The sequence below is a fragment of the Tamandua tetradactyla genome, chromosome 6 (assembly GCF_023851605.1).
Source record: "Tamandua tetradactyla isolate mTamTet1 chromosome 6, mTamTet1.pri, whole genome shotgun sequence".
In the NCBI taxonomy this organism is placed as follows: Eukaryota; Metazoa; Chordata; class Mammalia; order Pilosa; family Myrmecophagidae; genus Tamandua; species Tamandua tetradactyla.
The window spans coordinates 82,401,625-82,420,270 of NC_135332.1; the positions used below are offsets into that span (position 1 = coordinate 82,401,625).

Sequence of the window (18,646 nt, forward strand, 5' to 3'; positions counted from 1 at the left end):
AGGACAGGGCAAGTCACACAGCCCAGCCCAGGCACCGCACTGGTGTGGGGACCTACAGGTGAGACCATGCAGGTGTAAGGACCCACAGGGAAGAGACCACACTGTGTGGTGACTCACAGATAAGAGATCATGCAGGTGTGGTGCCCAGCAGGGGAGAGACTGTGCAGGTGTGGGGACCTGCAAGTGGACACTGCACAGGACCCCAGGGAAGGGGAGAAAACAGAAGCCTCTAGTGGACCCACAGAGCAGAGGCCAGAGCTGAACATGAGGACTTCAGGAGCAAAGGGTCCTGTGGGTGCTGCTGGGCGGTACCTTGGCTTCACGACTCTGCAGCCAACGAGTGAAGAGAACCTCATAAGCACTGAAGATATCGCTGGAAAAGGCGTCCCTCCTGACGGTGGGGTCCGGAGCCTGGTCCAGGTTGGCCAGGTACTCCAGGGTGCTCTCGCTGAAGCGCTGCAGAGCTGTGGGGAGCCCCACAGCAGTGAGGATGGTCACACAATCTCCTGAGCGGTGCTCTGCCAGCTCACACTGCAGTCCCCGCAGGGATGGTCCAGCAACAACCGGCAGGACAGCCTCCCGCCATCCCACTATGGGCCCAAGGAGACACTCTTCCTGAACACAGAGGGAATGTGCTGGGGTACTAGAACCCCAGCAAACAGCCCAGATTTAGGGCTGGGTGAGGTAAGGGAAACTAGAAAGGAAGATGCAGGAAGCGGAGGGAGTGCCTGAACCCCTAGCCCCTCTCTGCTCCATCCTCTCCCGTCTCTTCTCTCTGTGCTGTGCAGTAACAAGCTGTGGGTCTGGACAGATGGGTCCGTGCCTTGCCATCAAGCTGGGGACTCTGGACGGTTAAAGAGGTATTACAGAGTACTGTGGAGCCCATGGGGCATGTGGGCTGCCCAGCCTAGGGCTCCTGCAAGAGGTATCTCCATGGCAACTTGTGGGTTGGGTTGGGTGGGATGGGGACAGAACGCGGACAACACTGGCCTGGGTTGCGGCCTCATTTTGGTTCTTCACCATAGAAAGGAGGTAGAAGCTTCAGACCCTCAAGAGACTTAAACCAATCAATGGATTTTACCACTGTTTATTTTCCTTGTATAGGTTATAAAATTTTATTAGTACTTCAAGCAACGAAATGACATAAAAATGACGGGAACCACTCCGTAAATCATCTCCTAGACTAAGATAGAACACGTCACTAGTGCCACTAGGGTCCTGCACTCGTCCCCAAGCCTACCCTGGCCCTCCCCAGGGCATTCCCAGCCCTCACCCGTAGCACGATAAACGATCCCCAAAGCCATCTTGAGAGCATGGCCTTGGGGGCCAGAGTCTTGCTATTTGATGCTGTCAGCGGGACGGGCAAAGGGCACCATGCCACAGTGTTGTGGCTGCAGTGCTCAACACAGAAGCCATAGGCCATGTGTACCCACTGAAATTAAAATTAACTTGCATTTAAAATTCAGCTCCTCAGCCACATGGGCTGCATGACAAGTGCTCAAAAGCCACACACTCACATCCCCGCCTCTCTGTCCTCAGCTACTCATTCCATGCAGGAGTGCCCATGGGCGCAGCCATAGGACGTGCGAGTATCCTCTGCACTACCGTCCTGGGAGCCTCTGTGCATGCCGCAGGTGGATCACCCTGTGTACATGAGTCTCCTGGGGGCATAAGCCACAGTTGTGAGTGTTCCGTGTACCTCAGCTATTTTTACCGTGTAACACCGTACACCAAAACTCAGTAGCCTGAGCACACTCATCTGCTTCCTGGTCAGGAATGCAGGTGCAGCTTTGCCAGGCCCTGGTGCCTGCTTCACCTCACGGCTCGGCTGAGGAAGACTCTGCTTCTCAGTTCACTCTCCTGGCTACAGACCAGCCTCAAGACCTCGCTGGCTACTCTCTGGACACATTGGTTCCTTGCTGCGTGGGCCTCTCCGCAGGGCAGGAAGGAGGGAGAGAGCAGGAGAGTGAGCAAGATGGAAGCCACAATCTCGGAAGTGACAGCCCATCGCTGAGAGTGGGCTCCATTCATTCAAAACGAGTCCACAGGTTCAGGCATACCCCAAGGAAGGGAGCATGGGGCACTTGGAGGGCCTGACTCGAGAGTGCCCACTGGCTCCACGGAGGCGTTTAATAAATTACTGTCCCAGCAGTTCATGCTGACTTCTACTCGCAACCATTTCTTTCCTCACTGGTTTGAGATTCTAACTGAGTCATATTCAGTCACCCTGTTTCTAAGGACAGTGGTTCTCACACTCTAGCAGTGTCAGGAACCCTGCGGGTTCCACCTACCCCAGAGCTTCACATTCAGCAGGTCTAACAAGCTCCCAGGGAGAGCCACTGAGAAATCCCAAAGTTGGAGAACCTCTGAATGTTCCAATGTAAACGGGATTTTCTTCAGCCAAGTATCCCAATACCAGGATGACCCAGTAGAGTATCTCAGTCTGCCTGGGACTGACAGGTTTCCTGGGATACAACTTCAGAACTAAACCAGGACACTTCCAACACATTCCACTGAAAAAGTTAAATCTCTGAGCTCAGGGTTTCCTGGTCCACACAGAAAGAATAAACTTGAACACTAAATCTACACGAAGGCAAACCGATGGTTACAAATTCTCAGGACAGAGAATGAAAAACACATCAAACTACCACCCAGAGCCCATGTCAAGGCAGAAGCATCACTGTCTCTTTGTCAGGGAGTAAATTTCTCACCAGCTGCCTTGTACCAAGCACGGGCTTTGGAGGGCCCAGTTTGAGTGGGTTTGGGCCCCCATCTTACACATAACAAGTCCTTGATGGCTAAAAACCAGGCCCAAGGTGCTTTGGAGCCATGGGCTCCGCACCCCTCCAGACCTCAGCTCCTGTCCTGTCCAGGGATGTCGCTTCTGCTTTCTGGAGTTATGCAACTAACAGGTATTTGTTAAACCAACACAATACTTCCAGATGTTCTGTAGCAGGGAGGTTTTCAGGCTAATACAGTACCACACTGCCAGAGGGAGTACCCCCTCCTCCAATGTTATATACACATAAAGGTTAAAACAGCAATGCCCACATACCTATGCCACTCCAATCTCCCCTACTCTAGAAGCAAACGCTTTGATTAGGATTTTAACTCTAAAAAATCCATCTGTGATGTTTCTTACTAGTTTGCAATTTTGGCTTTACTTAGCGACTTCCTGCAGGACCAGGTACCATCTCATTCCATCCCTTCTTCCAAGGACACAACTACAACTTTCCAGTCTACGCCAGAGCAAAGGTGTATTTCAAAGTGCAAAGAGAAGCATGGCTCCCTGCCCATGGTGGACATAGGTTTGCCCAGACAGGGACTGCCTTGAAAGGCTGAGGCACTCTGCTCCCTTTATTGCCAGCTATGCTGCTGGTGGGCAGTGCACTCATCACCAAATGTTTGATTTGCTAAAGCTGACAAAGTGCAATATACCAGAAATGAGCTGGCTTTTACAATGGGGATTTATTAACTTACAAGTTTACAATTCCAAGGCCATGAACAACATCTAAATTAAGGCACCAACAGGATAATGCCTTCTCCCCCTGGACTGGCTGCCAGCATCTCATTCCTCTGTCACACAGCCAGGTACATGGTGTGTCTGCTGGGCTCTCCCTTTTCTCCTAGATTTCGTTACTTCCACCTTCTAGCTTCGATGGCTTCCTCTCTTCACTTCTGCATGTTCTCTCTTTTAACTCTGTCTCTCTTCACTTCTGTGGGGCTTTTTTCTCTCTTTTATTCTCATAAAGGACTCTTGAGAGAATTGAGACCCACCTTAAATGAGGCAGGTTACATCTCAATGCAAATAACCTAATAAAAAATCCCACCCACATATTTGTTTGGCACCTGAGACTCAGAGTTAGAGCTCTGAAGCTGTGAAAGTCAGCATTACCCTGTACAGCAACTGTTAAAAATGGTGAAAAGGTGATCAGACTTCAACTAGAGATATGAATGAAGCTGATCTGGACAGAACTAAAGTAAAAAGAATACAGGGTGAAGGATGATATGGTCTTTATTTTAAAACTTCAACTTCTGTGTGAGACCAAAGGGAGAGAGATTTATTTGGTGCAAAATTTATATTTTGGTTAATACATTATCTAATTTAACTTGCATGGTAAGCACCATAATTACATGGAATCTTGAATAGGAAGTGAGATCTAATTGGTTTGGACAAGTTTAGTGTGATGTCTCAATACATCCTAGAGTAATTTGAGCAGAGAATAAAAAAGTATTTGCAAGTACCCTAGGGGTACTAGGGAGAAAGGAGGAAATTTTCAACTTCCCCATTTGGGGAATTCTTGATATTCTTGCAAGCAGTGAGGACAACCAATTCAATAGGCTGAGCCTCAATCTTGGGGCTTGCCCCTATGAAATTTATTTCTGTAAAGGAAAACCTAAGCCCATTTATAATTATGCCCAGAGAACCTCTTTGCTGCTCAGATGTGGCCTCTCTCTAAGCAAACTCGGCACTAAACTCACTGCTTTCCCCACTACATAGGACATGACTCCAAGGGGTGTAAATATCCCTGGCAACATGGAACAAAGTCCCAGGATGAGGCAGGACCTGGCATCAAGGGATTGAGAAAACCTTGTGGCTGATACTCCCCTTATCCAGTGTATGGACAGATGAAAAAAGAAATAAGGACAAAAAATAAATAAATAATGGGGAAGAGATAAAGGGAAAAAATGGGTAGATTGCAATTGTAATAGTCAATGAAATAGAGGAGTAAAGTTTATGGGATGTATGAATTTTTTCTTTTTTCTTTTTATTTCTTTTTTCTGAAGTGATGCAAATATTCTAAAAATGATCATGGTGATGAATACACAACTATGTGATGATATTGTGAGCCAATGATTGTATACTTTGGATGGACTGTATGGAAGTGAAGATTTCTCAATAAAAATACTAAAAGAAAAAAAAGACCCCACCCACAAAAGGTCTACAACACATGGGAATGGATTAAAAAAGCATAGCCTTATAGGCTAAGCCTACTTAAAATTAGGCCAAAGAGTCACCCCCAGAGAACCTCTTTTGTTGCTCAGATATGGCCTCTCTCTCTCAGCCAATATGACAAGCAAATTCACTGTCTTCCCCCTCTCTTTGTAGAATATGACTCCCAGGGGTGTAAACTTTCCTGGCAATGTGGGACAGAAATCGTAGAATGAGCTGGGACTCAACATCACGGGATTGAGAAAACCTCCTAGACCAAAAGGGGGAAAAGCGAAATGAACAAAATAAAGTGTCAATGGCTGAGAGATTCCAGAGTCGAGAGGTTATCCTGGAGGTTATTCTTATGCATTAAGTAGATATCACCTTGTTATCCAAGATATAATGGAGAAGCTGGAAGGAACTGCCTGAAAATGTAGAGCTGTGTTCCAGTAGCCATGTTTCTTGAAGATAATTGTATAATGACATAGCTTTCACAATGCGACTATGTGATTATGAAAACCTTGTGTCTGATGCTCCTTTTATCTACCTTATTGACAGACGAGTAAAACATATGGATTAAAAACAAATAAATAATGGGGGAACAAATGTTAAAATAAATTTAGTAGATTGAAATGCCGGTGATCGGTGTGGGGGGTGGAGTATGGTATGTATGCATTTTTTTCTTTTTTCTTTTTATTTCTTTTTCTGGATTGATGCAAATGTTCTGAGAGGTGATTGTGATGATGAACGCACAACTATGTGATGATATTGTGAGTTATTGTTTATACAGCAAGAATGGAATGATCATATGGTAAGAATGTTCATGTTTGTATATTATGTTTAAAAAAAATTAAAATAAAAAAACCAAAAAAAACCACATGACCTTTTCTAGGGTACATACAGCTTCAAACCAGCATACCAGCTGCAAACACTGGCTGCTCAATTTGTGGTGACAGGCATCAGAATGGAGAATACACCTGGCATGAGCCCTTAAGATAGCAGCCTCTACTTGCCAAACCCAGTTGTCACTCAAGAAAGGAAATATCAATACAGTAAAGATGGGAGAAGATGTCAGACCTACAAAGGGGAAGGGGACCAAGAGTGTTCCAAAACAGCAGGTCAGTTTCGGTGCAAAGCCTCAACTTAGGTGCAGCTGGAAGGATCTGCGGCATCGACATCACATGGCGGTGGGGAGGAGTATCATGCCCGAGTCAAGCGACACACTCATGGCTGTGTACTGGCCTTCCTATGAGAAGCTGCCCCCTCCAGCTCATGGATGGCCTGCCTTAAGCTGTCCTGCCTGAGCACTCTCGGCCATATTCTCATGGCCCTGTGAGAATTACTGCGTATTCACACCCACAACCTCCATAACACCCCACCTGTCTTCCAGGCACTGCCAAGACCTACTTCTCCCTTCAGCAGGCAGCTCACACGCAGAGTCTCAAGTCTGTGGAGATTCAGTCACAAATTCCTTTTTTACCCAAGGGCTACTATTCTCTCCACTCAAGGAGCCCCATCATTGTTGTAATGCCAAAGGAGCTGCAGAGAGGAAGATGTTGATGATGAGGGGAAGAGCCCAGCACTGTGGGAAGATGGGAGAGCCAGAAGCTCCAGGAACCAGTCCTTCCACCAGAACGACAACAGAACTAGCAGGAATTGTCAGAATCAACTATTTTAAAACTTTGGAATCCGATCCAGGGGAAAATGGAAGGAAGAGGGAGGTAAAATGGGGTAAATATCAGTGAATTTCACCCTCTGTGTAGTGGCTACAGTCCCCTGTTCCCCTTTCCCCAGCCATGTGGCCAGCAGGAACTGGGGCTGCAGCCTGGGCTCCTGGTACAGCTCACTGGTGCCAGGATATGCTGTTAGGACCTGGGCCTCCAAAACCTGAGGGGGTGTGGTCTGATCCCTGACCACTGCTTTGAATCAGCTGCATTGGATGGCGGGAGGCTCTGAGGGCCACCACTGCTCCAACCCCCTCAGGCAAAAGCAGCAGAGGATTATTAAAAGGCAGCACATACCTTTTTTCACTCCTCTTGAAATTTTCTGTCCCCCATTTGGGAGCAAAAAAAGTTTGGAAAAATCACAAATTGACACCTCCAGACCTCAACAACAAATAATAATACAAACATCTAGCAATTCCAGGGGATTGGGAGAACTAGATTTCCATATTAATAGCAACATAATACTCAAGATGTGCAGTTCTCAAAATGAGCTAAAGGAATGCATATGCAAAGAACTAAAGGAAATTAGGAAAATGCTGTCTGTATAAACAAAAAGAAATTACAAAAAGAAACTAAACAGGAAATTTGGATGGGAAAATTACAGTAATTAAAATAAAAAAACAACTCATAAACAGTTTCAACTACAAATGTGAACACACAGCAGAAAGGATTAATGAATTTCCAGATAAGACAACTGAAACTATCTAGCGTAAAAAGGCAGAAAGAAAAAAATAAATAACAAAGAACCAATTTTTGTTTTTTGTAAATTCTCTCTATTGCTTCTTTTTGTTATTGTTGTTCTCCAATTCATTCATTTCTACTTTAATCTTTATTTGTTTTCTTCTGCTTACTTTAGGTTTAGTTTGCTGCTCTTTCTCTAGTTTCTTCTGTTATTCGGTTAGCTCTTCAGTTTTAGTTCTTTCTTCCATTTTAAGGTAGGCATTTAGAACTATAAATTTCCCTCTCAGTACAACCTTTGCTGCATCCCATAGGTATTCATACATTGTTGGTTTCGTTTGCTAAAGCTGTCAGAATGCAATATATCAGAAATGGGTTGGCTTTCTCAATCGGGATTTATTAGGTTACAAATTTATAGTTCTAAGGCACTGAAAATGTTCAAATTAAGGCATCAAGAGGAAGATATCTTCTCTGAAGAAAGGTTGCTGGCATCCGAGGGCCCTGTCACATGGGAGGCACATGACAATATCTGCTGGTCCTTCTCTCCTGGGTTGGTTTCAATGTCTCTCTCTTATCTCCAGCAACTTTTTTCTGGATTTCATCTTTTAGCTTCTCTGAGCTCTCTGAGTTTCATCTGTCTTTTATCAGCTCATGAAGCACCCCAGCAAGGTGATTAAAACCCACCTTGAATGGGTTGGGTCACATCTCCATGGAAACAACCTAATCAAAAGGTCCCACCCAACAATAGGTCTACCTCCACAGGGAAGGATTAAGAGATCATGGCCTTCAATAGGGTATATAAAAACTTCAAACCAGCACAATTGTATTCTCACTTTCATTTGTCTCCAGATATTTACCGATTTCTCTTGCAATTTATTCTTTGACCTACTGATTATTTAAGTGTGTGTTGTTTAGCCTCCATATATTTGTGAAAGTTCTGGTTTTTTAGTGGTTATTGATTTCCAGCTTCTTTCTGTTATGGTCAGAGAAAGTGCTTTGAATAACTTTAATCTTCTAAAGTTTATTGAGACCTATTCTGTATTCCAGCATGTGATCTACCCTGGAGAACAATCCATGAGCACTAGAGAAGAATGTATATCCCGGTGTTTTGGAGTGCAATGATCTATATATTTGTTAGGTCTAATTCATTTATCACATTATTTGTAGGTCTTGTTGTTCTGGTGTACTGAAGTCTCCCACTATCGCTGTAGAACCATCTATTGCTCCCTTAAGTTTTACCAATGTTTGCCTCGTGTACGTGGGAGCTCCTTGATCAGGCACATAAACATTTATGATTGTCACATCTTCTGGGTGAATCATCCCTTTTATTAATAAATAGTGTCCTTTCTTGACTCTTTTACTATTCTTGCATTTAAAGTCTATTTTATCTGGTATTAGTATAAGCTACCTGTGCTAGTTTGAAACCATTATATACCCCAGAAAAGCCATATTCTCTTAATCTAATCTTGTGAGGGCAAAGCTATCGTCGGGTGGGACCTTTTAACTAGGTTGCTTCCATGGAGATGTGACCCCACTCATTCAGGGACTCCCCATTCCATTAACTAGAGTCCTTTAAGAGAGAGACATTTTGGAGAAATGATGCTTGGAGATAGAAAATGCCCCGGGAGATGCTAAGCTAAGACATGAAATGAGTTTACCCTGGAGAAGCTAAAAGAGGACCCTGGAATCAGAAGCTGAAAGCATCAAATCAGGAGTAAGGTCCAGAAGATGCCAGCCACAAGCCTTCCCAGCTGACAGGTATTCCAGATGTCAGCAGCCTTTCTTCAGAGTTCAGGTATCATCTTGTTGATACCTTAATTTGGACATCTTCAGGGTTTTAGAACTGTAAACTTGTAACCTAACAAATTTCCTTTGTAAAATCCAATCAATTTCTGGTATATTGCACTCTGGCAGCTTTAGCAAAGCAAAACTCTACCCCTGCTTTCTTTTGGCTACAACTTGAATGGAATATCTTTCCACTTTCAGCCTATTCCTATCTTTGGGTCTAAGATGAGTCTTTCGTAAACAGCATATAGATGGATCACATATAGTTTTTAATCTATTCTGCCAATCTGTATCAAAACTAACTAATTGTTGCAATGTGCTTTGAATATTCCTTTTTGGTATATATATTATTTTTCACACAAAGGAAAAAATATATTTCTTCTAACCTTCAGTGTTTTGTAGCAGCTAGAAGGAAATATCTGAAATAGTGGAATGGGAACCCATAACAAACTCTGAAATCTTTTCTGTATCTACTTATTGAAGTGTTCTTTGAAAACCATTACTTTTGTTTCTTTTGTATATATGTTATATTTAACATTTTTAAAATGTTAAGCAAGAATTGCCATATGACCCAGCAATTCCACTCCTAATTATATACCAAAAGAACTGAAAGCAGGAATTTGGACAGATAATTGTACACCAGTGTTCATCATAGTATTACTCACAATAGCCACAAATTCGAAGTCACCTAATAAATGAATACACAAAACATGGTTTATGTACACAATAGAAAATATATTCAGCTGTAAAAATAAGTGCACTGCTGTTACATGCTTCAGTGTGGATGAACCTGAATACATCATGTAAGTGAAAGAAGCCAGACCCAAGAGGACAAATATTATATGATGTCTCTTATATGAAGTAATAGAATAAAGACAAAAAGTAGAATAGTGGTTACCAGGGTGAGGGGAAGAGGGAATTAGGACTTATTGTCTAATGAGTATGAGTTTTGGTTTGGGATGATGAAAACAGTCTGGAAATAGACAATGGTGAAAGTTATACAATATCGTCAACATACTTAATGTCAAAGAATTGTCCACTTAAAGTGGGTAAAGTGATTTTTGTTATGTGTATTTTATCACAATTAAAAATAGTGAATTATTTTATAAAAGAAAGGAAGGAGGAGGCTGGGAAGGAGAAGTGGGAGTAGACACTCTGAGAAGAGTCCCCCATTCCCACACCCCTTCCCCATCCCCACATTCTGTCACAGGGCACTGGGGAGCCTAAACAAAATCAGCCCCCTTTCCCAAATGGACTCAGAGGCAGGGACTCCATAGTTGATCCTGAGAGAAACACAGGTGTCCAGAGTCCTATTCTAGAACTCGCCCAAGCTAAGAAGCCATAAGACTAACATGGCCCCTCAGTGCCCCGGCCCAAGTGGGCCCAGACATGAGAATCCTCAGGTGGCCAGTAAAGAGAACACATCTGCCTCCTTTTTAGGAAGTCCTGCAGGCCTGGGGACCATTCCAGCATGGAGGGGAGAGTGGTGGCCTGGGAGTTCATGCTTTGGGGAGACAGTTGTCCTGCACCTTCCAGACCCCTCCCACCTGATGTCTTCCAGGGGAGGCCCCATAACAGCAGAGAAATCCCTCAGGGCAACAACCTGAGGCCAACACCCACCCCCTACTGCCAGCAACTACTGAAGGCAGAGGTCCCTCCTTCCCCAGGGCCACCCTCCCCAGAACGCCTAGGGCTGTTGTCCTGAGACCCGTGCCCGCCCTGTCCCCACCCCAGGCCATGCCATCTCACCACAGCAGAACACGGCTTTCAGGGTGTCATTCTTAGCCAGGCCCAGCATGGGCAGCATGGTGCTCAGGATGGAGGTCAGGAAGGGCACCGTACCGAAGACTGCCAGAGGGGAGGCATGTCACAGGTGGCTCATTGCAGCAGCCCCACCCTGTGACCCCAACCCTGGCCCACCCTCCTGTCCTTCCAGCACTGCCTGTGCTCCTTACAGGGAGCAAAGCCAGGTTGGGGGAAGTGCCCAATGGGAGCTGATAGGGGTTGGGGCAGGACACTTAACCCAAGGGCCTGAGGGCCTGAGGGGCCAGTGTGGATTCTCAAAGGCTTTGAGTCACAATGAGCTCAGGGCCACCCACCATTGGCGACAGAGAGGCTGGCAAATGTCTGCACCACGATGCAGTGCGGCAGCACCCCAGGCACAAACTTGCCCAGCAGCTCCTCCATCACCTCATTGATGAACCGTCTGCCCACTGCCACGAGGACACTGCTGGCAGCCTGCTGCCAATCGCTAACCAGTTCCTAAATACAGAACACACACATCTGAGCTGATAGCTCTGCAAAGGGAAAGCAAGGCCTCACCCGGGCATCTCCCAAAAGCATGTTCTTTATCAGTCAAGGGCGGCCAGGAAGGCAGTACCCTATATGCAGTGACCCATAGTGAGGAGGGGCAAAGAACATGACTCAGGGCTGTGCAACCCCACTCCTCCTGCCCTGAAAGGGCTGTCCAGGATCCAGAGCCTGAGTGGAGCTCAGGGTACCAGCCAGGGCAGGTGAGAGGCTGCAAGAGGCAAAGTGCTGCCCCCATCCCCAGCCCTGGGAAGCAGTCCTGCTGCATGGCCCCCATGCCCTGCATTTGCCAGGGGAGTTGGCCATCTTGCTCGCAGCTCATTTCCCCTGAAGCCATGAGGCAAGTCCCATCCCTCTCAGGTGGTCAATGTGCATGGCAGCAGCAACTAACATAGACCACCTTGGACACAGCAGCTATCATTAAGGCAGAGAAGCCTCCTTCTGGACCAGAAGGCAGGTGTATGAGGGAGCGTGAAGGCAGGGTGCCACTCACCTTGACCTTGGTCATCTCGCTGGAGGCCAGCAAGATGACAGCCTTGGCTGTGCTCTGGTCCAACCGGCTGAGGTGGCTGCTCACAACAGCCTCCATGGCCTTCAGAATCATCGTCCGGTGAGGATGAGCCAGCTGCAGAGAGAGGTGGTCCTCATAAGCCCACTTCCCTGCCCACACCACTTCCTTTCTCCACGGAGACAGCGTGTAGGTAGGGGAAGAATGGCATTCGCTCATCCTCCAAGTGCCTTGTGTGTAAGACCCTGGGTGAATGCATATAGGGTGCAGGGTCTTCAGAAGGCAGGTTTTCCATGCAAGGCAGACAGAGAGCGGAGGGTGTGCCATCAGCCCTCCCATCTGAGGACCAGCTGCTCCCCCATCCTTGGGTCCTACTGGAACCCCTTAGGGTTTACAGATGTGCTTAAGCTGCCCAGACTTAAATGTGAAACAGCAGCAGCACCATCCCAAACCCTATTCTGCCATAACCCATCACTCTGGCCCTGCTTTGGCTGGGACTTGCTTACCTGCCTCCACAGTGTACCCTCCACAAAGTGCTGCCACTACCCCCGCTCTACCCTGACTATAAATCCAGCAGGTGCTCTGTCCTCACCTCTCCTGAGGACAGGTAATGGCTGTGGTGAGGGAAGGGCAGCCAGCAAAGGGAACTGAGGTACTTGGCTGTGACAGAGGAAACTCCAGAGAAGCCTAAAGTCCCAGGAGCCCTGGTGTGAGGGTCGAGCAAGGTGAGGCCTGGCGAGAGGGAACCCCTCCAGGTCACAGTCTGCCAGCAGCATGGCCAGGAAGAGGCTCAGTTAACAGGAAGTTGGAGGTAGTGGAGTTTGGAGAGATGCAGACCAAACCTTCCCCGTGAATGTGGGGCAGGGGGCAGGGTGTGAGCACAGATGGGGTGCACAAACAATGGAAAGGCAGCAGGGGGGCCTGCACCCCAGGGCTGGGCAGAGGTGCAGAGACAGGGCTATAGGGGAAAGGAAGCAGCTCTGTGCCAGCAGGGAAAGCAGAGGTGGCTTCAGCCCATGGGGCACTAGCCCTGGCCCGATCGCTACACACCTCAGGGGGAACATGGCTAAACCCAAAGAAAAAGGGTCTCAGAACAACTGCCACAGAAAGCACAGAGCAGTCTTGGGATGAAAACTCACTGCCTCCCTGACAGAGAAGTTTCTGCACCCTTGTCAGGGTTGCAATAAGGCACCCTAACACCAGGAGACCAATGGCCCACACAGTCTGCTGAGGGAAGGAAGTGCAGGGGCACTGGGGACAGGGGGATGCATCCACATGCAGGAGATTCAGCCCTGGAGCCACTTGGGTTAAGAAAGCCACATTGTTCTTGGCTGGAACTTGAGGGCCAAGTGCCAAGAAACACTATACGACCGTGGGCGGTGATGGCAGCCTTGGGCAGTGGTGGCAGTCTTGGGCAGTGGTGGCAGCAGCCACAGGCACTGGTGGCAGTCTTGGGCAGTGGTGGCAGTCTTGGGCAGTGGTGGCAGCCGTGGGCGGTGGTGACAGCTGCCATGCTGCTGGGCCTAGCCATGGCATGCCTTATAAACACAAGGGACACTGTCAAACTCAAGGGCTCTTTCAGTGTCTGCATTCGATAGCTGAAATGTATGCATCCGTTTGCAAAGTCAGCTGAGCCTGTGACACACACACCATTCGTTTTATCACCAGGCTTACACAGAAGGGTGATTTTTATTCTTGTAAAAAGCCACTGGGGATAGAACGCATCTCTGAGTACACTAAAATTTCACACAAAACCTGTAACAGCATGGGGTGGAGGGACTTCAATTTTAGGTTCTGTGTTCCTACTACCTCAATGGTGAGGAAACATGGCAAAAATTGTACCCTCTGATGGGTTGGGAGATGACCATCCTGAGCCTGCAGCTTCCCCTTGGCAAGCAGACTTTAGTTTCTATTTAAATTCTGAATTAGATAATAAATAATTTCAAACTTTTATAAAATTGGGTACATTTTCCAGGTGAGCGACAGAGAAGCTTACCTCTTTCCTCACTGGGAGCAGCTCACTCTATAGAGACCATCTTTGAGAAGTGGCTCAACGCGGATGAGAAAAACTGATGGAATCAGAAATTGGTGGGGTTTTGTACTTTTTCTTTGTCCAGCAAGGGAATTTTTGGAAAGTATGGAAGATTAATATCAACCAGTCAGACTCTGAAATCAGCAGTTGCTCAGTTGTCAAGAGCAGCCTAGATAAAGCAGCTAGAACTTTTATTCCCTCTCGATTTGGATTCATATTGCTTCAGTTTTCTTAAAATACTTCATTTTTTGGTTCCTGGTCTCAGAAATACATACCAAGGTGTACTATATGCTATTTTTATTTTAAGCCACTTTTATTTCCTTTTCACACATCTGAGCAAGTTCTTGGGGAGCTTTGCTTCACCCCAACTTCCTCTGCCCCCCCCCCCCAAAGAGACGGATTCCCTGGGCGCCAATTCTATGGCCTCACTTGTGGCCACCAGCACATCCCTCCGTCCGTCTTGGCCAGGTGACCCACCAATGCCAGATCACTAACCCTGAAGTTCATTGCATTCAACTGAGCCACTGCAACCATGATACGTTCTATAAAGGAAAATCTGGGTGCCCACAAAAAAGAGGCATTCTCCATGAAAAATGTTTTGTAGCAATCTACATTTAAAAAACAAACAAACAAACAAAAAAAACCTCCAAATATGTCTCTCTGACTTCTGTTCTAGGATTTGGTCTGAATTTTGTTTTACTTTATAGCTATAATTCTTATGTTTTATTTTTAAACCTCCTCCCTTAACAGTTGTCCTATCTAGGAAAGTTTTTTTAAAAACACTCTCTTTGCTCAAACGAACAAGGTAAACAGCACCTTTAAAATAAAATTACACGATGGATATTTGATGAAAATAACTACCTATTGGTGGATCATTCAGAGTTGTTTGTTTTTAAAGAAAATCTTTATTTCCATTTTATACTGCTCTTTAAAGTTCAACGGCTGATCAGATATGTCTCACTTTCTCTAAGCCCAACTCTGCAAGTGAAATCATTGCCCTCCCCTCTACATGGGACATGACATTCAGGGGTGAAAGTCTTCTTGGCAACGTGGGAGAGGACTCCCAGGGATGAATCTGACCCTGGCACCATGAGATCAATAATCCCATCCTGACCAAAAGGGGGAAAAGAAGTGTAACTAATAAAGTCCTCAGTGGCAGAGAGAGTTCAAATAGAGTCAAGAGGCTACCCTGGAGGTTGTTTTAAGCAAGTTTCAGTTAGACATTGCTACCTATCATAACCTGCCAAACCCCAACCAGGACCATACCAGCCAATCCTAAAGAACACCTAGGACAATATATAAGATTCCTCAAGTGTTCCATGCACTAGTGTAACTTTCCAGAAACCTACAACCTCCAGATGGGTCCCTGGTCCAGATAAGTCCTGAAACCTAAAAGGTCCAGCCTCTCCAGAACATCAGATATTTCTCTCTCCCTACCTCATATTAGTTACAGATCCTTCCAACATGAAAAAGTTAGAATGGCCATAGCACAAACACCCCCAAAGAGAGGGATAGAAAGAGCAAAGGTGATGGTGGAGTTCTACAGAGAAGATAGGATTTAACAAATAAATATGACTGCTGAATCATTAAAGTGCTATCTCTTTTGGTCTCCAGTATCTTAGGGTAGCTAGAAGTAAAAACCTAAAATTGTGGAAGTGTAACCCATGTCAAACTCTGAAATATGTTCTAAAACTAATTGTGGTGCTGCACTTTGAAATTCGTTTTTTTTTTTTTTTGGTATATATATTATTTCTTATAAAAAGAAAGAAAGTTGATTGTGCTGATAAAAAAAAATATTTAGGCCTTCTAGACTCCAATGTTCTGCAGCACACAGAAGGAAAAACCTGAGAGGATCGTATGGTAGCCCATGACAAACTCTGGGATCAGTCCTGTAACTACTCGCTGAAGAATGCTTTGAAAACTACTACCTTCTTTTATTTCTTTGCCTTGTATATATGTCATATTATGCAATAAAGAAGTAAAAAAAAAAAAAAAAGTTCAATGGCTGAAAAGCAGCCATCATAACTGACAAGTATCCATGGCAGCCCAGCCCCACAGCCAACCATCCTGAGGCCTCGCTGGGGTCTAAGCTGGTGGAGGGATGTGCCAGTAGTGATGTCAATGCCTAGAACAGCAAGCGGACAGTGCCCTGGGGCTGCTGACTGCCCACTAATGGGCTCTCAGCCCACCTACCCACCCATTTGTAATCAAGGACAGGTGAATGAGCTTTCCCGGTTCACCGACGCAGGTGTGATTTCCAGATCAACTACTCTGACATCCCAGCAGGTTGCCAAGGGGCCCATGCCCACTGGCCTTTCCTGCAGGACTGACTGCAGTGATGGAGTGGACAGAACTAAGTACCCGGGTACTCTACAAACATGATGCCAAATGGCCGCCATGCTGTCCATCCTGTGTGCAGTCCATCAGCGTATGCCCCACATCTTTAATGGAGACAGGCAAAAAACATTCACTTAAGTAGACTTTAATTTTAACCCCTACTATAATGACCAGGAACTAAAGTCTCCATTCCACCTGAGAATGTACCAAGAGTTAACGTGTCTTTTGAGACTGGGCTTACGCTCCCTTATAATAACCTTAAAACCAATGTACATCTAACAAAACCCAACTACATCAACTAGTTCCATCCCCCTATCCCATATTATTGACAGCCCCTTCCAACATGAAAAAGTTGGAATAAGCATAGCCCAAGTACCCCTAAAGAGTGGGAAAAAGACGAAAGGTGATGATGGAGTTACACAGAGACAGTAGGGTTTAACAAATGAGTGACTGCTGAATTGTTACATTAACTTTTCTTAATCTGTAGTATCTCAGAGTAGCTAGCAGTAAAAACCCAAAATTGTGGAACTGTAACCCTTACCAAACTCTGAAATTGGTTCTACAATTGTTACAACATGCTTTGAAATTTATTGCTTTTTTGTATATATGTTATTTTTCACAAAAAAAAAGAAGAAAAAAGGAGGAGGAGTATAACAGAGAAGATAGGGTTTAACAAATGAGTACGACTGCTGAACCATTACATTGATATTTCTTTTGGTCTCTAGTGTCGTGGAGCACTAGCAGAAAAAATGAAAAATCGTGGAACGGTAACCCATAACAAACTTTAAAATCTGTTTCTATAAAAACTACTTAAAATGTACTTGGAAATTTATTGCTTTTTTGTATATGCTATATTTCAAAATGTAAAAAAATGTTAAAAAAATGCCTTGATGTGCATCAAAGAACTTCATCAAGAAAGTAGAAAGACAGCCTACACAATGGGAGACAATATTTGGAAATGACATATCAGATAAAGGTCTAGTATCCAGAATTTATAAAGAGATTGTCCAACTCAACAACAAAAAGACAGACAACCCAATTACAGAATGGGAAAAAGACTTGAACAGACACCTCTCAGAAGAGGAAACACAAATGGCCAAAAGGCACATGAAGAGATGCTCAATGTCCCTGGCCATTAGAGAAATGCAAATCAAAACCACAATGAGATATCATCTCACACCCACCAGAATGGCCATTATCAACAAAACAGAAAATGACAAGTGCTGGAGAGGATGCGGAGAAAGAGGCACACTTATCCACTGTTGGTGGGAATGTCAAATGGTGCAACCACTGTGGAAGGCAGTTTGGCGGTTCCTCAAAAAGCTGAATATAGAATTGCCATACGACCCAGCAATACCATTGCTAGGTATCTACTCAAAGAACTTAAGGGCAAAGACACAAACGGACATTTGCACACCAATGTTTATAGCAGCATTATTTACAATTGCAAAGAGATGGAAACAGCCAAAATGTCCATCAACAGACGAGTGGCTAAACAAACTGTGGTATATACATACGATGGAATATTATGCAGCTTTAAGACAGAATAAACGTATGAAGCATGTAATAACATGGATGGACCTAGAGAACATTATGCTGAGTGAGTCTAGCCAAAAACTTAAGGACAAATACTGTATGGTCCCACTGATGTGAACCAACATTCGAGAATAAACTTGGAATATGTCATTGGTAACAGAGTCCAGCAGGAGTTAGAAACAGGGTAAGATAATGGGTAATTGGAGCTGAAGGGATACAGACTGTGCAACAGGACTAGATACAAAAACTCAAAAATGGACAGCACAATAATACCTAATTGTAAAGTATTCATGTTAAAACACTGAATGAAGCTGCATCTGAGCTATAGGTTTTTTTTTTGTCTGTCTGTTTGTTTGTCTTTTTTTTTTTTACTATTATTATTTTTTTCTCTATATTAACATTCTATATCTTTTTCTGTTGTTTTGCTAGTTCTTTTCCTAAATCGATGCAAATGTACTAAGAAATGATGATCATGCACCTATGTGATGATGTTAAGAATTACTGATTGCATGTGTAGAATGGAATGATTTCTAAATGTTGTGTTAATTTCTTTTTTTTTCCTTTAATTAATTAAAAAAAAATGCCTTGAGACAGTTCCACTCAAAGTGTGGTCTTCACACGAGTGCCAGTGTGTTACAATATAAGTACAGAAATCAAAATTAGCCTTTAGAATTTTGGTTATTTGGCCATAAGTTACCTTGGTATGTGGAAGAACTTGAATTTGTAGTGGCTTTGTTAATGTCCATCAGTATACTGTTGCTATTAAATGCTGTAATGACTAGAAAAGATGTAATTCTTAGCTT

General features: G+C 44.8%; 1 protein-coding gene across 11 annotated transcripts in view; it reads right to left on the reverse strand.

Moving 5' to 3' along the window:
• MROH1 (maestro heat like repeat family member 1) overlaps nt 1-18,646 on the reverse strand; it is a 201,659-nt gene that overhangs the window by 118,095 nt on the left and 64,918 nt on the right. For all 11 annotated transcript variants that reach the window (XM_077166521.1, XM_077166527.1, XM_077166526.1 and 8 more), the window contains 4 exons: nt 11,924-12,055; nt 11,220-11,382; nt 10,870-10,968; nt 313-464 (listed from right to left, as the gene is read on the reverse strand). In XM_077166521.1, the coding sequence (XP_077022636.1) occupies nt 313-464; nt 10,870-10,968; nt 11,220-11,382; nt 11,924-12,055 (546 nt within the window). The remainder of the gene's footprint in view (nt 1-312; nt 465-10,869; nt 10,969-11,219; nt 11,383-11,923; nt 12,056-18,646) is intronic.